At 35.1% G+C, this 27403-nt stretch overlaps 4 protein-coding genes across 5 annotated transcripts in view; 2 read left to right on the top strand and 2 right to left on the bottom strand.

The window, feature by feature from the left end:
* LOC123701201 (ubiquitin-like protein 3) overlaps positions 1-844 on the top strand; it is a 139540-nt gene extending 138696 nt beyond the window's left edge. Inside the window, exon 4 of the mRNA XM_045648600.1 lies at positions 149-844. Coding sequence (XP_045504556.1) covers positions 149-213 — 65 coding nt within the window. The 3' untranslated portion in view covers positions 214-844. The remainder of the gene's footprint in view (positions 1-148) is intronic.
* Positions 845-8134: 7290 nt separating this feature from the next.
* LOC123701397 (DNA-directed RNA polymerase III subunit RPC3) lies at positions 8135-16477 on the bottom strand. 2 transcript variants are annotated; one of them, XM_045648855.1, is made up of 11 exons: positions 16324-16477; positions 15955-16073; positions 15633-15762; positions 15133-15331; positions 14721-14813; positions 14330-14494; positions 13753-13906; positions 13334-13454; positions 13096-13167; positions 10386-10553; positions 8135-8505 (listed from the first exon to the last, which is right to left on the bottom strand). In XM_045648855.1, exons 1-11 carry the CDS (start codon positions 16327-16329, stop codon positions 8371-8373), a joined length of 1362 nt encoding a protein of 453 aa, XP_045504811.1. In that variant the 5' UTR covers positions 16330-16477; the 3' UTR covers positions 8135-8370. The 2 variants fall into 2 exon arrangements, with proteins under 2 accessions (XP_045504811.1, XP_045504810.1); XM_045648854.1 differs by having other exon boundaries at positions 16136-16476.
* A 315-nt stretch (positions 16478-16792) lies between these two features.
* Positions 16793-19054, top strand: LOC123701247 (MIT domain-containing protein 1-like). The gene is made up of 4 exons (XM_045648658.1): positions 16793-17092; positions 17334-17572; positions 17730-17929; positions 18447-19054. Exons 1-4 carry the CDS (start codon positions 16966-16968, stop codon positions 18607-18609), a joined length of 729 nt encoding a protein of 242 aa, XP_045504614.1. The 5' UTR covers positions 16793-16965; the 3' UTR covers positions 18610-19054.
* A 522-nt stretch (positions 19055-19576) lies between these two features.
* Positions 19577-27403, bottom strand: part of LOC123701246 — a 29280-nt gene continuing 21453 nt past the window's right edge. The window contains exons 3-10 of the mRNA XM_045648657.1: positions 25364-27250; positions 25010-25291; positions 24430-24733; positions 22345-22632; positions 21733-21904; positions 20977-21176; positions 20343-20530; positions 19577-19968 (exon numbers count right to left, since the gene is read on the bottom strand). Of these exons, the coding sequence (XP_045504613.1) occupies positions 19698-19968; positions 20343-20530; positions 20977-21176; positions 21733-21904; positions 22345-22632; positions 24430-24733; positions 25010-25291; positions 25364-27249 (3591 nt within the window). The 5' untranslated portion in view covers position 27250 and the 3' untranslated portion in view covers positions 19577-19697. The remainder of the gene's footprint in view (positions 19969-20342; positions 20531-20976; positions 21177-21732; positions 21905-22344; positions 22633-24429; positions 24734-25009; positions 25292-25363; positions 27251-27403) is intronic.

The raw sequence follows: 27403 nt of genomic DNA on the forward strand, positions 1-27403 counted from the left end.
ACCTCTTATATGATGCAATAATAATAATTATTTCGTGTATAAGGCATAAAACAAATAGGTAGTTTTGTTCTATCTCCTTTGTAGTATGTAGACATTTCATGCATTTCACCAGTTAAATATTTTAACGAGTATTTTTATCAAATTTCAGATCAACGACAGAAAAGTAAAGGTGGCTCGAGCAGTTGCTGTTCAGCTTCCTGCTGCATATTGTAATGCGAGCGGAGACGGGGCCTCATTGTGTTCACAGTCAGTGATTTCGGGCGGACTACGGACTCTTGTGATGTTTTTAAAAGACTCGCTTATTTGTAAGAGATTATCCACTTAGATAATTTCGTTTAGTTTATTCTCTAATTAATTCGCTAGCACTCGGAGACGGTTCGATCGAGCACAAAATTCGTACGAGGTTCACGCACACGTGGGAAGCTATTAAAAATATCGCAAGCGACTACTGTTTGGTTTCACCTTGCGACTGTTCAATGCCAATCGATTTGCCCGGAGTTTTTGGAACAAATTTGCGTTTTTTTAGACGTTATTAGATTTTAAGGCATTACAAACGCGGTTAGTGTAAAATTTTGCGGGTATATAATTGATGGAATGGACAGTTGACAATCGTGAAAAGAAACTAAACGTCATTGTCATTCGACAGCTTGAGCGAGACTCACGCGTTAGCTCATCATAGGTATAATGCTGCCGTGTTTAGAAGGTAGTCGATAAGTTACAAAAAAATTGAATGTATAAACGGAACGCGATTGTTTGTATAGTTCCTCTAGATCGGCTTGTATGTTCGTTCGTATAAATTCTTAAGCCATCGATATGAATTTAACGCAGATAATATGTATTTATAAATAAACTAGCTGGTGCGTTGTGCGCGGGCTGCAAGCAGCCCGCGAGCCCCTTTTGCCCCTGGGTTGAAGCAATAGGGCAGTCATTAGAAAATGTGTTAGAATTCCCAGTCCATTTGTAATTTTCTGCTAACAGCGATTCCACAGTCAATCTGAAGTGCTTATAAATTCCCAATTCAAATATTTTCTATTCTGGAATGCTGTCGACCTTCGAAGGTGCGTTGTGCGCGGGCTGCAAGCAGCCCGCGAGCCCCTTTTGCCCCTGGGTTGAAGCAATAGGGCAGTCATTTGAAAATAAATTCGAATTTTCTGTCCATTTGTTAAATCTGCTAACAGCGATTCTACAGTCAGTCGGTAATGCTTAAAAATTCTCCATTCAAGTATTTTCCACTCCGGGAGGCTGTCCATCTTCCAAATTCTCCGTCAATTTGCTATTATCTGCAAACAGCGATTTTACAGTCAGTCGGAAATGCTTATAAATTCCCCATTCAAATATTTTCTATTCCGGGGGGCTGTCCACTTTCGAGGGTGCGTGGTGCGCGGGCTGCAAGCAGCCCGCGGTACATCCCAGGGACAAAAATCTTCAGTCATTTGAAAATGCGTTAAAATTCCCTGTCAATTTGCTTTTTATCTGCTAACAGCGATTCCACAGTAAATCGGAAGTGCTTATAAATTCCCGATTAAAATATTTTCTATTCCGGGGGGCTGTCCACCTTCGAGGGTGCGTGGTGCGCGAGCTGCAAGCAGCTCGCGGCTCATCCCAGGGCAGAAATCTTCAGTCATTTGAAAATGCATTCGAATTTCCTTTCCATTTGTAACATCTGCTAACAGCGATTCTACAGTCAGTCGAAACTGCTTATAAATTACTTATTCAAATATTGTTAAATTTTTGAAACAACCCTAACACGCTCGTCGCTTCGCTCCTCTCTACCTATTTGAATATTTAGGCCGGCCGCTGCCGCGATTCGCTCGCTTCGCTCGCTTGGCTCGTGCGATAGGTAGTTCAAAAGTTAACCTAACACGCTCGTCGCTTCGCTCCTCGCTACCTATTTGAATATTTAGGCCGGCCGCTGCAGCTGCCGTGACTCGCTCGCTTCGCTCGCATGGCTCGTGTGGTAGTTCAAAAGTTAACCTTACACGCTCGTCGCTTCGCTCCTCGCTACCTAAACTGCTTATAAATTACTTATTCAAATATTGGTGAATTTTTTAAACGTCTTATCGATAGCGGGCAGTGACTTTTCATAATAAACTGTTCAAGAGTTAACCTAACACGCTCGTCGCTTCGCTCCTCGCTACCTATTTGAATATTTAGGCCGGCCGCTGCCGCAACTCGCTCGCTTCGCTCGCTTGGCTCGTGCGGTAGGTAGTTCATAAGTTAACCTAACACGCTCGTCGCTTCGCTCCTCGCTACCCATTTGAATATTTAGGCCGGCCGTTGACGTGACTTGCTCGCTTCGCTCGCTTGGCTAGTGCAGTAGTTCAAAAGTTAACCTAACTCGCTCGTCGCTTCGCTCCTCGCTACTTCTTTGAATATTTACGCCGGCCGCTGACGTGACTCGCTCGCTTCGCTCGCTTGACTCGTACGGTAATTCAAAAGTTAACCCAACACGCTCGTCGCTTCGCTCCTCGCCACCTATTTGAATATTTACGCCAGCCGCTGCCGTGATTCGCTCGCTTCGCTCGCTTGGCTCGTGCGGTATTTCAAAAGTTAATAAATATTTTCTACTCCGGGAGGATGTTGACCTTCGAGGTTGCGCGGTGCGCGGGCAGCAAGCAGCCCGCGGGGCCGTCTTTTGCCGTTGCTATTCAATTACCCTTTCTACTATGGAAATTTCCATACAAAATTTTCGAAAAAAAAATTTCGCTTTTTAACAAAAAATTTTATATATCTGGAAGCGGACCAGGTTTTGAAGCATTTTTTACTTTGGCGACCACGACCTACCTGCCACCGGTTCAGAGAGCCGTTGAATTATGTGATGTATGGAAAATGGAAACCGGGGGTCGGAGAGAAATTCGGAGTATGCAGTTTTGTAAATCTGGCCGATCAGAGCACAAAAGTCAATTTTCAGACCGATCGTAAAGTAACCGGCGCCACCATCTTGCTTTGTAAAATTGGCCATTTTTTGAAAAAAAATTGCGTCCAATTTGTAATTTCTCGATTGCCCTGGTAAAACCCCATCTTCCTGATCATTTTTTAGTTCTACACCCCCCACCTATCTCGCGCCGTTTCAGAGAACCGTCGAATTTTGCGTTGTATGAAACTCGGAAACCAGCGATGGAAACTCGATTATGAGTATGCCAACTTAATATGCGACTCGATTAAAGCCCCTGTGCCAAGTTTCAGCGCGATCGGACCAGCGAGGGCCGTTTTAGAATTTGTATGGCGGCGGCCATTTTTTCCGCCATTTTGAATTTTTTTCACTATCTGTGGTAATTGCTCGAGGTCTACTACAAGTTTAGTTTGAGCACCCCAGATGCAGCTGCTACCGTTTGCGCGGGCCGTTGACCGTCTTCGCGAGATGTGGGAAAGTTTAAGATTTCGGATTTTTCTGGATATCCTGGGAGCTGGGCGAGTACGAACATGGTGTGAGTGTATTTCCGCGACGCGCCACCTCGTCTTAATTTACGTTTTTATGTTTGCGCCAAAAATGGAAAAATTCCAAAATCGAGCGACCCACTATGGCTCCCTGGTAGCGTCCCAGGGTGGTGATCATTTTTAGTTCCGGGACCCCCCACCCAACTCGCACCATTTCCGCGGGCCGTTGGATTTTACGTTGTATGGAAGTTGGAAACGGGGGCCCGGAGCTACTCGAACGGGGCACCGATCGATTCGCCGGCTTGAACAGAGCACGTGAGCCAAATTTGAGACGTAAGGATTCATAAACGGCGATTTTGGCAAAGTACGGCGGCCATCTTGTTTTCGCGAAAATCCCCATTTTTCCACCACCCCTGGTAATCGCCACCAGTTCCGAGCATTTTTTGTTCAGACACCTCCCCTCCAGGTACCACCGTTTTTGCGCACCTCCAGGGGTCCACTTGGTTTTCGAAGATGATCGAGATCGCTATATTTTTCCGGTGGTCACTGGGAGCACCTCTACACGATCACGTCAAAATCCCCCCAACTTTCCCCGTAGTTTCCGAGAAACCCGATGTCAGTCAGTCAGTGAGTGAGTGGTAGTGTAGCTTTATATATATATGATATTATAATATGTAGATTTCAGTCGTATCTGCATTGTATATAGTATACCTAATACTTGGTTACGATTCTTTTGTGATAAGTTCTTGCAATATTTGGAAGTTTTCTTTTTTTATTTTTTAAAATTGATTATTTACATCGCTAGTTGTAGCTTGAATGGAGTTTGGCTATTGCATTAATTGTGCATGTTATGTGAACGCAAACACGGCGACTGATTGTAAAGATTGAGAGAAATTTTAGTATAAAAATATAAGTTGATTGTAGATTTTTTTTCATGTTAATATAGCTGCGTTTCTGGTATTTTAATGAACAATAATTAATATATCATCTCAATAGTCTACCGCCATTTTAGTGAATAAATCATTTTATATAAAAATTACATGACTCAGTGCTTAAGTTTATTGTTGCACTTATGCAAATATTTTCGAAATAAATCTCAGTGTTACCAGACTCCAATAATTGTAAATACAAACTTACTTTATATAATTATTACTTATACATCACAATATATTATGTAGCGTTCGTTATATCGGCTTATATAATTTAGATATAAATTTGTTTTATTTTTTATAATTGGCTATATTATTTGAGTTTGGCTAAGCCATATTTTTAAGCTAATAAATTTCGCTATCCATCCTGTCTTTTAAACATTTTGTGATATAGTACAAATAAAATTATTTACGGACAGACAGAAGTAAAGATAAATTTTAGACGTATCAGAAACAGTATTAAGGGGAACTGATTATTTTTGACCTCTAGTGGACGTAGGAGTGTATAGCTGATTTTACTAAATATCTAATGAATTGCACTACAAAATATTATACTTAAAATTCAAATTTAAATATTTTCTTGCCAGATCTATTAATGAAATGAACACCTTCAAAATCAGCAGTATATTCCCAAATCCAAATAGTATGAATGTAATTTTTTTTATTTGGTTACTCTGTTTAGTTGCTGTATGTATTTTTGTTAAGTTGTGTAAAAATATCTAGTTGATAATTAAAGTAAAATTACAAATTTATTTGCATTTTTTATTTTCGCTTGTTTTCCTCCTTTGTACATAGATGGCGTTTGGATAATTTGCTTGTCGTGGAAGATTGTTTTTTTTTTTTCGAAATTACGATTATTATTTTTTAATTGTAATTTACTTGGCATACTGCTTATTTATTTACTTAATTCATAAGTATCATAAAATCTTTAATTAATGTTAATGGATGTAACCTGTAAAGTGTTTAAATAATAAATTGATAACTATATACTTAAACGTCCACGGCAAATGAACTAAAATCGTATATTTTATAAACTATAAGCACACACATCTACGATAACAGATGCTTTTAAAATCTGAATGTTACATTTAGCGGGTGGTACAGTAGAGTGGACTTAGAAATAAGCGAGATAGGGCTAAAACTCGATTTAATATGTGTTTCTATAATACAAATTAAACCGTCTTTGTACATACGCTCTGTCTGTTTATTGAACTCTTTATAATTACGCACTCCGAATTCGGGCTAAGTATGTATAGTCAAGACGTAAGATTGGGTTAAGGCGATATCGTAGTATTATAGTTCGATGTCTTCACCGTATTTTAACATTTCCATAGAGTATTTCCGTAATTACGTGATATTTGGAGCCACTTATCATACCATTATGCAGATTATTATAGACACGAGATCATTTTGCTAATTCAAGTTACGATAATAAACGAGTATCTACCAATAATTATAGCAAAACCAGAAATTATAGGACGATTTACGAGGTGTTCTGGATTTTAAACTATATGCGTAAAATAAGATATCCCTATACCGAAACAGTAAGCAATATCGTTTTAAAGATTGTGGTTTAATGTTTTATTATAAGAAAAATGAACAAACGTAACAAATATAATATATAAAAATATTTTTTTTTCGTAAATATTAAATTTCTAGACCCAATATCGATGTGTTATTACTATTTCAAATTTTTTATTTTATTTCACTAAACCCTAGATTATTATTATCCTAATTCAATTTCTAAATCGTAAGTCGATGCTATACTATTTCAATTTATTTTTAGAGTATGGTGGCCTCCAAACGAATGTAAATATTAAATTTACTTTAGTCAAATCTAGCGTTAATTTAGCTTCGATACTTGAGCCGTTGTATGTGTGTGACCTAAATTTTATATCGGCTAACTAGTTAATTGAAATTTGGCAATATTTAATTTTTATTAGTCTGATTGGATTAGATAATTTTAAACGCAATTAAAAACATGGTAAGTATTATGCAAGTCGGTATGTTGGAAAATTATATTTCTTATTATAGTATAACTATATTTTATTGAACGATAATTATTGGATTAAACATACTTAAAAAGTTGAGTTATTGTCAATTTGTAATTTATTATAATATACCTGTAATTAATTATTTTGACACTAACTTGTTAACTTCTCAATGCCTATAAATTGGTGACTTTTATTGCCATAAATTAAAATTTTGAAAACGAATTGACTTCATCTTATCTTAGTAAAATTGAAAATGCCAACACATAACTTGATTTTATCTAAATATTTGAAGCATACAACGGTGAATAAAATAGGTGTCACTGTATAACAGGTTTACATAATCTATATAATTGTTAATATAAATTATAATAATGTTGATGACTTTGGTTGGAAGGTAGGTTTGCTATCGGTTTTATAATTATTGAAACACTATAGGTTGTATATTGTTTCAGCGATTGAGTTTCGATGGGGTCAAATAAAATTTTAAGAATGTGTATTGTGTTTTATTTTGAACAAAATCTACAACTACAAACTTAATATATACCTTTATATACTTACCTATATGATCTATTTAGTCTATTAAACAGTTTGTTTTTATCATATACAAATAATTATTGTTCAAACTGTTAAATGTTGATCACCTGCAAATAGAACTACACATTTCACTCATAATGTACACAACAATAATTATTGATATAAAACAAAAAGGAACGAGGAAGGCGCCAAGAACTTCATACAACAAAGGTTTGTATTTTAATCTAAAGGTATTTAAGAAGAGGGTCTGAAGTAAACGTTAAATTCATAGTACATCATTTAATTTCCAAGATGAAATGGAATGTTCTACACCGTTAAATGCTTTGAGGCGGGTTTACTTCGCTTTATCTAGATCTTTATAAAGCTACAGGATATCAACAGATTTTAGTAGGTTCGACTCCCGGCTACAGCAAGCGAAATAGATTATCGTTAAATTAAATTAATATTTCAACATTGTGGCAGCGTTCGCTAAATGCGCATTCATGCTATTCGCCCCAATGACCTATTATACTAGTAGACGCGGCATACGCCAACATCATTGCACTAAAAAACAGCGTAATTAATACATAGTACATACCTACTTACTAACGCATTATCACCAATACAGTTGTTCTCTCTTTCACTCTCACGCACGAGACATAATACATGTCTCACTCATGTACTTCGTAATAACAACTGCCGATTAAAATACAAAAAGAACGTCCAGCCACGACGCTGAATGGTGCGTGACTAAGTGAAACTCGGGCACTTACCTGAGTTTTTTCTTGCCAAAATAGAGAGCGGGTAACGTATCTAGCTCTTTTATAATATATCATAGATTCGCCCAATGCGAATGTGTGGCTGCAGCTGGTCACTCGCGCTCGTATTGCTGCTCTTTTGACTCGCGCCACAAAAATCAACCGCTTTTGTCAGGACTTTCATTGACAGATAGCTAGATAAGAAGTAAAGCGCGTCACACACGGTGAAGATACTATAATATTTTATGTTAAGATTCTCTAATATAAAACGTTATAGTATCTTAAGGTATCCGGTATCCGGTCAGGACGCTGATACCGGATACCTTAAGATACTATAACGTTTTATATTAGAGAATCTTAACATAAAATAGTGTGACGCGCTTAACTCAGGCAAATTTTTATACTGATATTCCCGCAGAATCATTGGGATTAAAAGTTACGTATTAGTTTAGAATAACTCGTTTATGCAGGTGGAACCGCGGGACGCAGCTAGTTTTTTAATAAAAAGGCATGTTCATAATAATTCTTTACGTATTATAGGATATGGACCATTAAAACACGGTTCTACGAATATTAACAGATGTTTTATTCATCATTTTAAATGACAATAAAGACAATTTTATTAATATACACAGAAAGTTTTCATTTTTCCGATTTAGGGACATTACTTTAAAAGTACACAGTATAAAAGTTATAGATATTCATCAAATAACATTGCTGTGCCCAAATTGACTCGATATATCAAATATCGACTCAGCATAAAACTTAATATTCCTCTCTTTTCTTCAAACTGCATCGTTATGAGTACATCAAATACCAATTCAATATAAATAAATTCCTATCTAACTCTAGTTCTGCAGCACTGAGTTGCTTGAGTTGCTTCTCGACTTGCTGTAGTAGCGCCACTTCGGGGGGTGTAAGCGTTTCCAGTACCTGATGGGGAATAGACAAACGTACATAAAAAAATAAGACATTTTAAAATAAAAAATAATATTCGGTTTCAAATACAATATAGGTAACAAATTGGTGACACACACAGCTTAGAAAATATATCAAGTGGCAATTATTTATGGTGAAAGTATATTTTGTGTGGAATTGATATTAAAAATAGAACTTCACGTTGTTGACATTCGTTTGCGGCTCGTAAATGCCTCGGAGCAGCTAAACATAACCAGACCCGTGACACTGTGTTGCAGCATGTTAAATGCTAGGGTTGACACTTTTCCTGTGAGGAAACCGTCATGTCTTAAAATCAAATATTCGACGACATGTGACATCCGTAAATCCGCACTTGACTAGCGTGGTGGATTATCGCCTGTACCCTCATAGGAGGTCCGTGTCCCAACAGTGGGAACGTATATGAGCTGATGATGATGATGATGATGACATGCTTAAAAGTCGCGTTAAAGTATATATTCTCAATTCAAATTCAAATCATTTATTGCATACAAACATATTTGCAACCTTGCGCAGGTATTGCAATACGTTGGATCATTATTATATACTTACATTTACATTAATTACTTTTAAACACTTAAAGCTATTATTTAAAACGTAACTGTGATATGATATTTTATTCGTCGTGCGGTGAAGTACAGCTCGCTTATCACATGTAAATATATATCTACGCAGCAATACAATAAAAAAAATGTGTGTGTGTACTAGTGTACACACGTAAGAAGTGAAACTTCTTTATGACCTTATTTTTCAAAAAACAATTTACTATATGCAACTTTACAGAAATACGTCGAATCACGCGTGGTAAGGATAAGAAAAAGATGGCGCGTAACGGAAAAATGTCACGCGCAACGAAAAAATGTTACACTAAATTTTTTTCCAACCTCGATAAAGAAGTTTCACTTCAAAAAAATTACAAACAAAATAATGTATGACAACTTTTTTTTATATTGATTGATAGGAAAGCGCTTGACCACTATCTCGCCTGATGGGAAGCTGAGATGTGGCCTAAGATGGAGCGCGCTTTCCTAGAAGGTACCCCGTTCACTCTTTTCTTGAAGACCTCCGTATTGTACTCGTCGGGGAACACAGACTTTATAGTAACTAGAACTGTAAGACTTTACAGTTACACTAGCTTTCCACCCGCGGCATCGCCCGCGCAGTCAAAGAAAAACCCGCATAGTTCCTGTTCCCGTAGGATTTTCGGGATAAAACCTATCCTATGTCCTTTTTCGGGTATCAAAATATATCTATACCAAATTTCATGCAAATTGGTTCAGTAGTTAAGGCGTGATTGTGTAACAGACAGACAGAGTTACTTTCGCATTTATAATATTAGTATGGACTAGCTTCCGCCCGCGACTCCGTCCGCGCGGATGTCGGTCTTTGCGTGGATGGTTTATTTCTCCATTTTGAGTAACTCGGACATTGACATCTTATAAATATCTATTGGACCCAAATACGGCTAGGTCTATAATAATACGCAACGTGTGTTCGCGGTACCTACTATACAGAACAACGTCTATGGATAACTGAAAAATTGAGATTATTTTTTTTTCTACGTATTTTTCCAGGATAAAAAGTATCCTATTTTACGCCCAGGATAATAAGGTATAATTATACCAAGTTTCATCGAAATCGAACCGGTAGTTTTCACGTGATGTCTTCACATACAGACAGACAGACAGACAGACAGACAGACTGACAGACAGACAAAAATTTTTTTAATCACATATTTGGGTTTGGTATCGATCCAGTAACACCCCCTGCTAGTTATTTTTTCAATATTTTCAATGTACAGAATTGACCCTTCTACAGATTTATTATATGTATAGATATAGTAACTGTACACTCACGTCGTCGATGTTGGCCTGCGGCTCGTTGCGCAGCGCCATGCCGTGCACTATGGTGCGCACGCGGCGCTGCTTGTCGAGCGCGCGCGCGTGGCGCCGCACCGCGCCGCTCCGCCACGCGCTCACGTTGTGCAGGCTCGCCTCGCATAGCGCGCGGCACAGTTGCACTACCTGCGCATTGATGAAATAAAGTAAAATTTATTGCCAACAAGTGATAACTGCGTTAAAAACAACCGACTTCAAACTTGCACTTGCAACATTTAGTGCCCTTACGCACTAACTAACCGCGGGAGCGGCTAACCGCGCTTTCCCATTTTAATATGCAACCGCTTTATGATTAGTGCGTACAATCATAAGCGGTTGCATATTAAAATGGGAAAGCGGCTAACCGCGCGGTTAGACGCCCCCGCGGTTAACCGCTAGTGCGTAAGGGCACTTACTAACACAGACAAAAATGCTCATAAAATAAAAGCTACTGGGCTTATCCGAATAAAATGTTTATGGGACCAATTCGACACCATCCCGCATCGAAAAAAAAAAAGAATCACGTAAATCGGTTCAGAAACCTCGGAGTAATCGGTGTACACTGTACATACATAAAAAAAAACATACCGGCCGAATTGATAACCTCCTCCTTTTTTTGAAGTCGGTTAAAAAAATACAGCCAAACACATTATAAAATTTATCTTAAAATTAGGCAAACAGATACAGCCTCAGCAAAATGCTGCACAAAAGCAGCGCTGATTTTCAGGCTGTACCGGCGATTGAGGTTCGTCTTAATATTTGGTGGGAACAGAGCGCGCTAAGCTACGACACATGGGATATGACCAAAAATTGGTACTCATCAAAAAAAAGATCATAAATTTTACAAAACAACAAAATAAACATTATTTTCTGCCTGTAATTCTCGCCAATAAAGAAGAATATGTACATCTATTTTTTATATAATCAGTTTAAATGGACAAAATATTTTGACAAACAAAATTATATCGTATCACTATAATTGGGGACGCGTGTCGAAAACTTTTGAATATTACTCCTCCGTAATGTGGGTACGAAAAAACCTTTATTAAGGTGAATTTTCTGCCCATCTCTCCATACATTTTTGAACACCTATATATACACTAAACACAGACACTCTTTCTTTAAAACTAATCATTTTATCACTTCTCTACAATTAAATGTGTCCGCAATCGACCTTTTTAATGAATAACTTATGTAAGAAATAACACGCGAGGCCGGGTTAAATATTTGTTTGAATGTAATAAGAATGTACTGCGATTCTATGATGATGATGATTGTTCCTTTAACTCCTCGTAGAGCATAGGGCCTCAGTAAACTTTTTCCAGTCACGTCGATTTTGGGCTTTTGCTTTGACTTCTTGCCACGACAGGCCGGTTTTATTTAGTTCAGCAACCACAGATCTCTTCCACGATGCAGGGGGACGACCTTTTCTTCTACGACCGTTCAGGGGCGTCCAGTCTAAAGCTGTTTTTGCTATATTTTGATCCGGCCTCCTAAGGCAGTGTCCTATCCACCCCCACTTCCTGTAGCAGATTTGTTGGTCTATAGGTTGCTGGTTGGTTATTTTCCAGAGTTCTTCATTGGAAATTGTATCAGGCCAAAAAATTCGTAATATACTTCTTAAGCATTTGTTCAGACATACCTGGAGTCTGTTGGAGATAGCTTGTGTTACTTTCCAAGTCTCACAACCATATAGCAGTATCGACTTCACATTGCTCTCGAAGATTCGCAATTTAAGCTGACGGGATAAGCGACTTGATTTCCAAATCGGAGATAACTGTGCAAAGGCAGCTTTTGCTTTCTGTATTCTATTTTCAATATCAACCTCTGCACCACCGTTAGGGCTCAGAATACTTCCTAGATAGCAAAATGTAGGTACTTCTCGAATTGATTTTCCATTTAATGATATTTGCAGCTGTTCATTTGTCAATGCAGTTTTCATGACAACAGTTTTTTGGGTGTTGATTCTCAATCCGACTTTTGCTGCTGCAGATTGAAGTGCGCATGCATTTATATTAAGGCGATTCTATACAGCTACCTAATTGATGTAGGTAGTTGATAACAAAACGCAGCAAGTCAGCGACTATTAGCAAAGTGAAGGTAGTTGGGTCGAACGTCGTATAAACAACGTCCGAGCCCCTAGGCACGATTCGTACGAATGCGCCACGAGACAAAGGAAAGCGGCAATTTATAGTATTCGACAGCTAAGCATGTTCGGACAGGAAACAGTGACGACTATATTGACAACTATTTATCCACAAAAATATTAAATCAAAAGTTACGTCTAACACTTACATTATTTACTTAGAAAGCAAAGGCAACATTTGACACTTCTACAGTAGTGTGCGTGACTTTTGACAAGCAAACGAAAGGCGATGTTTAGGCCGGCCGCACATTCTAAGAATTTTTCTGTCAGAAAATTTCTGATGCCCGCCGGACGCACTCTTTTCATAGTGCTTTGTTAGGGACCCCGCATACTATCAGAATTCTGACGTGTCTGACGTCCGCTTCTGATGGGTGCTGGATGCAAACGATTGGACGTCACAATTTTTCTGATCAGAAATTATAAAGGCAGCCAAGAAGCCTAAAGCCTAAGAAAATGGCTCACAATGGTCCTTCGAGTCGGAAAACCAAAATTATTATTATTTCAAAATATACATTCATACACAAAAATGTATTTCTCACTTACCTCAAAAAATTTCACATGATACAAATATATACCCTTCTGAAGTCCTGAAACATGTTGAGACTTTCTCATTGGCTGAAAAAAAAACATTAATAAAATCAATAAAATTCAACCCTTACAAATTACACACTATAAATAATGTGTAATATCTGTCTTTCTTATATATTTGAGTATTGAAATTACAAAGAAAAATATTATATTATCATAACCACTAAATTTTTACAATAAAAACAAATTTTACCTGTACACTAATAAAATGCTCTTCGAGTAGTTTATATGTAAGCTGTTTACACTCCTTGTTTGGTAACATTGCATTCTTTTGTATATCTTCCTCTTCTATGTATTTCTTGGTACGAATTAACCTAAAAATAATTAATTGTATCCTTTGAAAAAATATTTCAAGCAATTCCATATAATCATATTGTATTATTTTTTGTTATTAATAATTTTCGCATAAAATTTCCATAAAAGTTCAGAACTTTACATTATTTTATTTTTTTTGGGTTTGTTACCTCAGGACTTCTAATAGACAAGAAGGCAGGGTATTTCTTTGGTAATGTATGTAAGACAAATAGTTTGTAGCAGGCGCTCAGGTAGAGTTTTGTTTCGGACAATTTTTGATACTGAGTCAAGTTGTTGTAGTACATCAGTAAGTTATACCTAAATATCCTAGCAGCCTTGGAGCCCAGCCGCTCAGTGACCACGTGGTCTAGAACATTCTCGACCAGCAGTGCGGCGGCGCGCTTTGCTTGCACGCAGTACTGGCCCCCACCTGCATCTCCGGTGACACGGATAAATCCCGCGCCATTTTCCTCTGAAAATGCGGTATATACCTAACTGGTTTTTTTTTTCATAGTAAAAAGAGAAGTGGGCTAACTACCGGCGTTGAGAAGCGCACGATACCTAAACCTGAAGTGAATTTTTTTTAATACTAAAATATAATTTACTACAATTTATAACAAACTTATAAAACAAACGTTTTTAGCACAAGGAATTTATTTTATAAAAAAGAATATAAAAAAATCAAATTCGTAACAGAAAAATATTTTCCGTGATTCCGTCCTATGCGAAAACACCGAAAACTGAAAAGCCTTATTATTTTCCTGTAAAGGAAAATAAATTCGTTCTTGCATTGTAGTGCATGTCGCAGCCCGCACTATCGCTACAGTAGACCCCCGAGCGGCGTTGTGTGCGTGCGTATATTGAGCGTATGTACATGAATTCTTTCCACACTCACCCATAACCTTAAGATAGTGCTCCAAGTGTTGTACCAAAAGCGGCTTATCAGCAAGTCGTCTGGCATGTTCCTTCAACACTCCCAGCGCTACAGGATTGGATTCCTCCGCCCAAGCTGGTGATGACAGGTACATCTCTTGGAGGAGCAGACGCATCACTTCGCCCGCTGAAATATGCAGCATTTTATTTGTATTGAAAATATAAAATTTGTATTGTAATTAAAAATATATAATTTCATTGATTATGTGCTGATATTTTTTTAATGTATATAATAAATATATGTAATAAAGCTTTTAAAGAAATATGTTGTTTCATTCTGACCATATGAATCCTATGATTTTTTCAAACTCATTATAATTATACATAATAATAATAATATAAGAATTATTTACCATTCTCGTCAATGCGTCGAGTCATTGCTTTTATCATGATTTCATCCCGGAAGTCTTGGTGAAATCTATCATAGTTCACTTTCCAATATATTTCTGTAATTTTAATAAATATCAATTAATATTTTGGCAAGAACGACCTGAATTTTTTTTAAAATTTTCAAACTACTGCATGAGTGCATATTCAACATCTTGACACATCGCCTATTAAAAAGTTTTTAAAAGTTGTCCACTATATCTATTGTATCTCTCATTGAAAAACTCTGCTTAATGTAGCATAGGCAGAGTTTTACTTTGGACAATTTTTAAGAATCATAATGAGTCTGGTTTTTAATTGCATGTCAATGAAATCAATACACTATCTACTCATGTATAACAATTGCTGGGAACAACAAATAAAATAATGAACCCTTACTATCACTAATCTCTTCTGGGTTATTCATTGCTTGCATAAGTACCCTAACATCCAAATCTGGTACAATAGTCACCACAGGCACCAATGTGGGTACATCGCTCCCCTCCTTTAGTTCTGGTACGGGAGCTTGTTGGATATATCCCGCGGTCGCTAGGCTTATGAATGTGTCCTTTAGTTTTACAAGCGTAAGATTTTTTTCCTGAAAAAACAATTTAAAGTAAAAATCATTGGTTTGTTAGTTGGGAGGTAAACAGTGATGGCGCCTCTAATCCATCTTACTTTTTAAATCACTTTTTAGTTAAAAGTTATATTAAAATAATAACATAAAAAGGAAGAGAAGTAATTTTTTATATCTTTAAAGAACTTTCACACTTCACTTTTCAACCCGTCTGAAGACAATTCTAAATTGACTTAAATAAAAAACTCTACATAAACATTTGCTTTTGTGCCTAAACTTAAATTCACTTCACACATGCTCTTGAAAAAAGTACATTGATTACCGTTTCATCTTTTTGTTTATTGGCTAAAGTCACTAGAAGTACAGTAGCAGTGCAGATCGCTTGTTGCAATAATTCCTCTACAATAATCTCTGCCTCTTTTCCATATTTTGTTTTCATCTGAAGAAGGTACCTATGCAAAAATATTCCATGAGATTAGATGTACTATAACATTTTGAATATAGGCTTTATGAAATTTTTGAATTAAATAAAATTAAAAAAATGTGTATGAGTACCTACTTAAAAACAAAATAAATCATTCTTTTTACTGAATATTCATTCAATTTTTAGTTTATTTATTGTGGAAAAGAATAAAATATTATACCTTGGATATCTTATTAGCAGTAAAACATTATCGGGCAATAATTTATAGTCCACAAACGCTCCAGATGCTTCAAAGGTAGCTAAATCAAATTTGAGCAGAGTCCTTAAACTTTCCACGACCTGAAATTCGAAGGAATTAAGTATTTTGCGCCTGTCTAAGATATGAACACTAACAGTCTTACCTTTAATCTAGGAAGTCCCGTAGACTTTACAATCATTCCAATTGATTTGCAACCATATCTAAAAAGGTCACTACCGACCTTTTCGACTATTTCACCAAAATATCTCTGGAGAATTTGAGAAACTAAACGACCTAATTGGTGCGACATTTTAAAATAAGTTTTCAATTAAAACTATAAATAAGACTTATCTTCATATAACCATAAAATCTCAAGTAAATTCTCACATGATTTTCTCAAAAAATCGAAATAGTTCTTATAAACTTAATCAATATCTTCATCGTAAGTTTAGGACTTAGGTTATATTTGCATGTTTGATTATTTTTGTTTTGAAATTTGAAATAAATGTCAATTGTCAAAATCTCTGTCAGCTGATGACACTTCACATCTCATTCACATAGTATGTATATTGATCGGGAAAGAGAAGAAGTATGTATTTTGTTTTACATTGAATAAAGGCGAATCTTTACCTATGATTGAGAGCTGAGCTGATTCTTCAACCTTTAATAATTATATTTACATAAGGTTAATCGTAACATTTTGTAAGAGTGTATGAGGACCTCACAAGCCATGTCATTGTCAAATGTCAAACAAAAGTCAAAACAGAAATATGTCAATCTGTGACAATTATTATCATAACAAATATCATTTACCTACAGTTTTATTTTATTAAACGTACAATGATCTATTGTTGGTTCTTTTACGAGTATTTTTAAGCATAATCTATGTTTATGCATGTTGTCCTTGTATAATAATATCAGCCATCATACCAGCTTGAAAGCACACGAATGAAACTTACACTTGTTAAACAAAATATTTAACAATTTACTAAAATGAATATAGAAAGTGCTGCTGTGAATATTTTGAAGCGTGGTGTAGAACTTGATACCAAGAAACGGTATACAGAAGCACTCGTTTGTTATCAAGAAGGCCTTCAAATATTGGTGGACAAAATGAAAGGTCTGTTTTGTGTTTGTTAAGTGTAAGATAGCTTATACTTTATAGTCTTGTTCCTTATTCATGATTCATTCTTTTGGATTATGTTATAACAAAATGCTGGTTATATTTTGTAAAATTGGTAGAAATAATGACTATATGTAGCTTAATTCACAATTTTTGATTTGTACATGAAAGTAGAACTCATTGGTGATTATAATTGAATCCAATACATGTATGAAAATGTTCTCATTATTATTTTTAGGTGAAGCAGATGAAAGAAATAGAAATTATTTAAGAAAAAAGGTAGAAGAATATATGAATAGAGCAGAAGACATAAAGAAATTAGTGTTAAAACAAAAAGAAGAGGGAAAGTTCCATGAACAGGTGCACATTGAAAATGACTCTACTGGCCATAGTTATAAGGCTTTATTTGGAAGATTTTTAGATGAAGAAGTTCAGTATGTTATTATTGAAGACCCTTATATAAGAAGCTTTCATCAGGTTTGTTAAAAACTTAATTCATGTTGTGTATCATACTTTATATCAGAAAAATACAGTATGGTTCATTTTTGATTCCCATACAAGGGTGTCCCCTTGTATGGGAATCAACATCACATTTAAATGAGACTTATAATAATTTATACCAATTTTATTTCAGTGTCAAAATTTCTTAAGGCTATGTGAATTACTAGTAAAGTCATGTAGAAACTTAACACACATAGAGCTACTAACTACAAAAGACCATAAAACAGAAAAGGACCAGAGAGAATGGTTGTCATATATGTACAGTGATCTACTAAAATATCATGTGCAACTTGTTGTTAAATATTCTGAAACGCTTCATGACAGACAAATTATGTGAGTATTGGATAATATCTTTTATTTATGTGTATTGAGTCATACTACCACCTGACTCAAAAGAACCTTTGCTTGTAAGTTGTACTCAATGCAAATGGAATTTGCCATGCCTACTCTCCTACTTCTCAGCTCTCCTTTGCTTTTTGGTTGTCTGGAAGAAATCGCTCATAAGCGATAAGACCGCCTACTGTACCTTAACCTCCTGTGCTGTTTATTATTGTCTTTCTGTCAACTTCATCTGTGTGTACAATAAAGTATTTTTATTATTATTTATTAATTTGGTATAAAATACCGTTAAAACCACAGAAACTCAATTAGTGATTCGTTTATAACCAAATGGGGAAATTTGTTTGAAATAAAATAATTGCTGTTATGCTTTGTAAGAAACTGGGAATAAGGACCTAATTTTTGTTAGACTGCTTTAAATTTTTTATACATTACTAGCTTTCCATGTGTGGCTTCTTCTTTGTAGAATCTTAACAAATTATATACTTAAACCTCATTTCTTTAATTACAGACTTAGCTCCGGATGGGTGATAAAAATAGGACGAGGTTTGGACTTCTATAAAGCAACAGATAACAAATTTTGTCTCGGAATGCATGACTTGGATCTGCGGCAGTGTCATGAAACAACAGTTGATATTGTGCATTCTAAGAACATAAAACAATCTTATGGATGATGATAAGATTGATATATTGTAATTGCACTAAACTGTCAATGCAGAAATGTTTTAAATGTTGATTTTTATTATAAGACTTAAAATTACCTTACAAGACATTTTTTTCTAATCATACTTTTTTGGCACACATTTAGGTAGGGAAATTATCACCAATCTTTATATATTATGATGGTTAAAGTTAATTTTTTTACTTGTGATGCTATGTCTTAAGGGATGCTATGTAAAATAAAATAATTCTAATTATAATGAGTAATATACTTTATTTTATTAACACAACAATATATTTTTACATTGTTACAAAAGTATACATGCATTATTTTTATATAGTATACTATAAGTATACAGCATGTAGGTGCCGCGTATAAATGGTGTTCTTTATAAAATGTATACAATTTTATTGGTATGAGTATACAATTTTGATCCGAATACAAATTTAATTTAATAACTTAACGTGTTTTATTTCTAGCGCATAAATTAATAAATATGCATAATCTAAGAAAAAGAAATTATAAAATAATGTAGTGAGGATGTTCAAATTTTATTTTGGAATATTTCTTAAACTAATATTTAATTCTGTATGCCGTCATACAAATAAAATATTGGATCTATTTGACTAGCAATATATTCGGTATGGCCTCTGAACAGTCACTTCACAAATAAAGAAACTACAAAACTAAATTAAATATATGTACAAGACATTTTATTGGAATGTGTGGCAAATATGAGACTGAATAATTTCATTTGTCAAAGTTTTGAGTATATTTACCTACTGGGTGTTAAATTTAAGTACCTATAGTGCCACAAACTTATCTGACCCGGTGACAAAAACTGGAACTACGTGCCGCCATTTTGAAATGTCACATTTTCACATACTTTTCATACGGAATATTTTGTTTACCTACCTACATAAAAAGAAAGCGACATCAGTGACACTGTCACCGGGTCAGATAATTTTGTGGCACTATAGATAAAAATTGTCTTTTTTTTAATAACTCAGAAAATTAAAAATGATATTTGTCAAAGTATTGCTAGTAGTAAAAACTCAGTCTCCAAAGCTATCCGCCAATAGATGGCGCTCTACTAAAACTCTACACGTAGCTTTCTTGCTTCGCCGAGAATGTCATGAGCGATTCCATAAGATGCGGTCTGATCATTTCGTCAACATCTTTCTGGTAATCTTTGAAAGCGTCTGGGTGGTGTTTGTATAGAGTCCTGAGCGCTTTGAGGCAGTGTATGAGCGTCTGGTCCGGGTTGGACTCGACGTGGGGCCGCGTTCGCTGCATCCTAACCAGACGGGTAAGATGCGGAATGCCTTCCAGTTGGACGATTTGATGGGAAACGTCTGGGACCACGACTAGTCTGTGGGAATAATAGAAAAATGTTATTAAAAATTTCTACGTGATATCTGTGATAAGTATATACTTGAAATATTTTTTTAAAGGTATGTTATTGTTAATGTTGATATTTAAAAAAAAAATTCAGTGCATTCTAATGAAAATTCGTTGCTATCATTTTTATGATCTACATACTACAAGGGCTTGCAAAATTTGTGTCTACTGTTAAGTCTGTGTTACATGTATGTAATACTATGTAGTTATTTAATTGTTTTCAATCAATGTTTGAATATTGCATTCTTACTACCATAGTTATATTACATAATCTGTCTGTAACAATACATGATGCATCCTATTTTTTTTATTTTCTTATAAATTACCATCAAAAACACCACATACCTAGAAATAGCCTCCACAGCGTGACAATGCAACCTGTGCTGCGCGCGCAACTCAGCCGCCCTCGGGGCATGCGCAGGCGCAGCTCGTGTGAAACACACCAGTGCTACACTAGCGGCCGGTATAGTGGAGAGTTGGAGGAGGTAGCGGGTGACGCGGGAAAGGGATGCGAGGAGGGAGGCTGTTTGCTCCTGTATAAATAATATATCATTAGAAAATATGAAAATGAGTATGATATAATGACAAATGAAATATAAAAATGATTGTGTAATTTATAATGTGATAATAGATATGAACTATGAAGGTAAGTGCGTTAGTCAAAAATTAATGTCATAGATTGAAGCTTGGTTTGATTTTGATCTCAGATTGGATATGGCAACATCATTTGACGTACATTTTTTTTGTGTTCTGAGAATTTCATAGATAACTACATATTATTATGCTAATCGTTTTCACTCTCTAAAAACTAAGAATCAGGAAATATATAAATTTTGCAAAATTCAATGTAATTTTCACAGCAATCTTTTTTCAATAAACATGAATATTATTGATAGTGTTTAAAAATTAATGTAGTTTTATTAACAAGTAACTGTAAATAACGTACAACATACAAGTAAACGTAAAATAAAATACATACCTGTAGGAACACAGAAATATTTGGACCCCTGCGTTTGACTGCATCAAGAAGCCGCTCGACAGTGCGATGTCGAGAGATAACTTCTATGATGTCACAGTTTATTTGTTCCTCTTTCTCCAATTCTAGTTCCCGTACGAGGTTCACAAGACATGCTGTGCATAATAACAGCAGCTGACAACACTCTGTTCGAGAAAGAATAGCTGGAAAAAATGTTAATTGTTAGTTATATAATAACATTTGTCAGTTGTCACGCATTGTAATAAAAATTATGGACTCTAAAAGAATGTGTTTATAAATGTTTCTTTTGTAAGCTATTCAACACCAGATGTCGTTATTAAATGAATACTGTTCTTAAAAATGCACTGTTTGTAAAATTATTGAGTGTCTTGTTTAGTAAACAAAACGTGCTTACGGGAGATTGTTCGAATATTTTTTTCGAAGAATTTTACCGATTTATGTGACAGAATTTGGATTTTTTTCTTTGATATTGTATTATCATACTAAGTAGGTAACTATAACACATAGAAGGAAGTTTTCCTGAGAAGTAGTTCTTCTTTACTCATTGAGCTTTTAAATACTTACGAACTTGTATTGATATAATATTATGGTCTAGTCTAGAATAATATGCTACTTTATATAATTATACATATATGTATAGGTAGATAAGAAGCTAAGCCACCGCATAGATAACGACAAATTCTTAAAAACTTCAAACTATACACAAAAATAAACACTCCAACAAAAATTAAATCTCACCAGTAATATTATCCACAATGGTGTTCAAATAAACATGAAGCTGGGTCAGATCATGGTGGCCCCGTAACCACGGTGCCGTGATCTGAGTGAGAACCGTGATCGCTTCCCGCATTTGTGGTTCTGGGTTCGATTGGTCAGATAAAATGTCGGACAGGATCTCTATACCACCACCCTGTGGAAATCGGTTCGTTATTTTATGTGGTATTATGGAGATAAAATGAATGGTAATTTTACTGTGAAGAGTAATTTCGAGTAAAAGTGAGTGCTTTTACTCCAAATAGTAAATTTTTATAAGAATAAGTTGGAAAAGTAATAATTTGAGGATATAAATTTGAACCTAAACTTGAAATGTTCACGAACTGTGTCTTACAATTCGTTATTTAAAAATAACTCGACGACATAACTTTAAAATGGAATGGAAATTCCAAAATAACTTTCTTAATTTACAATAAAACAACACAATTATGAAGCGTCAAGAATTCCACTCCAAAATCACCGTAAAAATTACACCGAAACACAACCAAAAAACTTGCAAATTTGCCGCTCTTCTAATCAAGCTATACACAATCCGTCACAGATTATATTATTATAAAGCACAGATAAAAAAATTACCTCTTCGAATTGCTTGATCGCTTCCGCCGTAACGCACACCGTGGCTAAGGCGCGAAGAGATAGGGCTTTAACCGAGCTCTTGTTAGACTCAATAATGGCCGTCAGCAGAGCCCTGGGCACCCCGCAGTCTACGAACGGTAGATCTGTTATGCTCTTTATGATTTTTGAGCATTTTTCGTGAAGATTGTTCTCGGGGTTGTCGCTTAACATAGCTAGATGCCCGATGGATGTGAGCGTGCTTTTTAGTATCAAGTCGGATGGTGGTTCTTCTATTATTGATACTAGAGTCTGGAAATTGAATGGAATACATTAATTATGATTGATTTTTAGGTTTTATTATATTTACTAAGATTATTCATGAAATTGGAGTATTCATAATTTTGAGTACCTAATTGAGGGGAATAAATTCTCGAAGTATATACGGAAATTGGCTGCTTTGTTTTTGTGTGAAGTAGCGCGGCGATTCAATTAATTAATTTCAGATGTTCATTGTAAAGTTGAAATACTAATCAAAATAATATATTTATTACGCGAAATAGAAAAATGTATAGAAATTATTTATGAATATCATTTATTAGAAGTGAGATATTGCGAACTATTCAAGTACTTTATTCTACAATAGTAAATATCTACATTAATATAAGTAACGTGTATCTAAACATTATTTATTAGAAATAAGTTCTGTGAATTCAAGTTTCTTGTCGATTCCTAGGGCATAAAATAAGCTTAATCACGATTATGACTTAAATAGGGTTGCCACGTTACTACAAATAATAATTTGATTAATTGCTTTATTATGTCTTAAGAATTATGTTATTGGTACAAGTACACGCAAACATTTCATAAATCGCATTTTAAGAACTACTCGCTACTTTTAAGGCTACTCGCAGTTATAACTGACTATTTATACTTTTAATTTTCATTCAATATTATTTTGTATAGATCGAAAAATTAACGATTATTCACGAACGCTATCCTTCAAAATTTATAAGAAATATTTAAATTATAATTTTAAATGATGTAGGCAACCCTAATAATACAGGAATACTTATGAGCAGGATTGGCGAGTCTCCAATGAATATTGCATGTACAAAATATTATATTATAAAATATTCCAGTGGCTATGCAGATTTCCCGATAGGCTTCATATTATATTCCGTACCTTCAGGTATAATATGTTTTCATAATAATTATATTGCTGATTATGAGGTACCTTTAATGGAGGTATTTAATCTGACAGACAATGATAAATAGTTCCTATTGAAGCTTTAGGAATGAGAGAACTTTGTACAAGGTAAAAATAATACGGATATTACCTATATGTGATTAATTATTTTCGGTTGTTTATACACAAATTTAGAATGAGATAAGAAAACGTTACAGAATATTGTTTTCCATATATTTATATCTATTAAATATTCTCTGGAAAAAAAATAAGATAACCAGATGCAGTGTATAAGTATAACTGTTTAAATTGAAACCTCTTTCGAAAGAAAAAGTAACAAATTTACTAAAAAATTTTCAGGTACTTAAATCGCAGAAAGCAATTAATGTATGAAATTGAACCGGTTCTGTCTTGGATCTATATCTAATAATTATACCAATTGACAATTTTTGATCTTACATTGAGGTTAACTGGCCAATTAGTTCGTACGTAGCTAATACGCAAGTTGTGTTTACTATTAGTGATATGGGGAAAATGGCTTTGTTCATTTGCGTAAGGTGTTTTGCATAATTGTTTCCTACATACGTTGCAATGTATCATGGCATGTTATAGTGTGCCCACAGAATTCAGCAACAACTAAGTATCTTTGGTAATTGGTATGAAATAAATTGGAGAAATCTTTTTGAGTTTTGAAGATGTATCTTCGTTTTAAACAGTACTTATAAATCCATAATCAGCCTAAATTTAAAACAATAATATTAGGGGCAGTAATATAACCAATTCTTAGTTGTATTTAAAAAATAAATAATGGCGAGTACATAAATTATAATCAACGTTAAGAAGCTGAAATAGAGATATATATGAAAAAAAACCAAAGTAATTTTGACGGTAGTTGATAAGTTTTTACAATGCGATCTTACCTTCATCTGTTGCACCAGCACCGCTTTCGTAGTTTCTAGAAAGATTCCAATCAACGTATCCAAATGTTTGTCAACCAAAGTCCATTCTGGATTTGATTCGTTCAATTCAATCTTTACATCTTCCCCTATATCTATTAACTTTTGCAAGTACATCTGCAAAGATACTTTTATTTTGTCCCACCGCTCCGGGGTTTCCCCGGGCGGTTTTGTATTGAGAGTTATACTGTGAGCTAATACGAACTCATTTATATTTGCTACCAATAAACATATTTGTTCCTCGCTCGTTTTCTTCGCTTCCATTTGCCTGTAATAACGTTACGTATGTTAAATTATTGAGGAGGAAATATACGAGCAATTACTTATCACTTTACTTGGGTATATAATGTTGCAAATTTAATATAATTATATTTATCCTGTTGGTGATTATGACATAAAATTAAATCAAGTTTCTAAATACTTATTAGACTTAATTTAAAGAGAAATAAGGTTCTTGAATATATTATGTATATTAATAAGCTAAATTACTTCATTAATATTTAATTTAATGTTCATTGATATTGTAAGCAATAAAATGAATTACCTTAACACATCGCTATATTGATGCACGATTATCTGTCCGTGCGTCTGGACTTTTTTAATGTTGCCAGTAATAGTCGCCGAGCTAGCGGATACCATCGCTTTCATCTCCGCACCCAAGGGCTTGCTCTGCAGTGTTGTCATACATTCGTTCTCACAAGAGCCGACCAAGTCGCACAACCAATACTGGACCGGCTCCGGCCTCCGATCGCACAGCCTCTCCAACGTCGTCTGATCTATACTCCTTTCTCTGTACAATATCTCGTTCTGATTGTTCATAACCAGCCTGTGAACAAAAGCTTGCGTTAATACAATTATCATTTGAAAGTAATACACAATTTTATGTTATGCAACTTACCCGCTATTGAAGTTTTCTAAAAGATTCACTCTACGCACATTATTTTTGTTACTATTTCGGACGCCATTCATGTAGTCTTGTGGCGCTAACATTTTTGGTGTAGATGAACATGCCAGATCTAATTGCAAGTCTAAGAAATTCATTTCGTCGTCTTTTAATTTCTCTCTTTTCGAATCATGCGTTAAGTTATTGTTTTCTTTTGTATTTGCATCGTAGGGTATTTTTTGTTTGTCTTGAAATTCTAAAGGTGGAGTTACTTTTCTTTGTTTCAAAGATCTATCTTTGCTATTAGTATTGTCTCTGGTTTGAAGATTGATATCACTCTCGGTGGCTACAAGCCGTTCATTATAATGCGGTATAAGCATTTCTTTTACTGGATGACCTACAATTACCCATGAATCTTGTTCTTTAGTTCTCGGTAGACCCAACGATGGTACTCTACTTCCCTCTAAAATACCTCCAGCGTGACTTTGGACAACGGGTGATTTGTCCTTTTTAGAAGAAAATATTTTTAACTCCTTTGATTTTTCCTTCGCTGCAACCCTTTGTTTGGCTTTAGGTCCTGCTTTTTTGGATGGTTTCAAGTGTAGACTATCAAGTATATTTTTTCCTAATAAAGTCTTTGTTGGCTTATGTATCTGCTCTTTGGGATATTGTTTCTTTACAGGCTCTAAATCATCTTCATCAATGTAACCCAGGGAGTGATATCCTTCTTGAATATCTAATATTTGTTGATCAAGGCGTTGTGCTTCAAAATTTAACGATTGGTTTAATCTATTCCTCTGGAATTTAGGAGTGCTTGTAATTGGTAAATCATCTTCTTGAGACATACTTCGTTTATATTCAGGTTTTGCTGCCAAAATTCTTTCGGTGGGTACATATGATACATTGGATATAGGTGTCCGTACTCTTGGTTGATTGTTAACAGCAATTTCATTGTTATGGGATAATTTTATATATTCTAAACTGTCATCGGATTTATTTTTACTTGTTTCTAAATCTTTGACAGTTGCTACTTTACTTATTTTAGTGCTATCACTATCAGTACTGGAAACAAATTTCTTCGGAGGATATTTCTTGGATGGGCTTAGAATATTTAAATTTTTTATGGGAATATCTTTGGTATCATTGTGTATTGCACTTACGGTATTTTCAATACTGTTTAAGTTATTTGGAGACACTTTATTATTAATAGATTTATTAGCATTCTCACTCAACGTTTTATTTATAGTTCTTTTCGCGGTATCCTTCTGGGATGCAGTATTAATATTCTTTGGAGTAGGATATTTACTTGTATCCTCATTTTCTTTATCTTTAAGCAATTGTAAATGTTCCTCATCATGATGTACTTCACAATATTTTTGTAAGTCGTAAGGAGTTTGTATTACACTACTACTTCGTAAACGAGGTTTTGGAGTAGGTGCTTCTGAATTATTGTTAAATAATTTCGAACTATCAACAACATCTTTACTCTGTAAAGTATTCTGGAAGTCTATCGCTTGTTTAACTGTAATATTTTCATTATTGTTAGAATCACTACTACAAGACGATTTATTTTTATCTGAGTTGTCTGGAGACGAATAATACTGAGATGTCGGTGGTGAACTATCGGAGTCTGAGAAGCCGGAATCTTGACTCTTATGGCTGCCGGGGCTGCCGTGCCGCAGGGGCCACTGGTTGGGAGCATTGTTCGCTCTGGCAATGTTATCATCACTATTGTTCCTTTGTTCAGCCTGATTGGCGATCCAATGCGGCAGCTGTGGCTCCCAATCTTGATCTTCCCGACGATTGTTTTGGTTCCAGCCTGGTTCAGCTACGGGGCTGCCTACATTAGGCGGTGAATCACCCCACCACACTTTGCTTCTTGTTCGTTGAAAATTTGACATCCTGCAAAAGAACAAAGAGTTAGGTAAATGACTCGTGGGAAAATCGGTAGCGGGTTAATGATCGACTCGAATGACGTAATTCCTCGGTCCATTATAAGTGACTATTATTGAGGTGCGTGGCACATGATGCGTGTCATTCCAACACAAATTGCTA

Source organism: Colias croceus, chromosome 21 (assembly GCF_905220415.1).
Source record: "Colias croceus chromosome 21, ilColCroc2.1".
Classification (NCBI taxonomy): domain Eukaryota; kingdom Metazoa; phylum Arthropoda; class Insecta; order Lepidoptera; family Pieridae; genus Colias; species Colias croceus.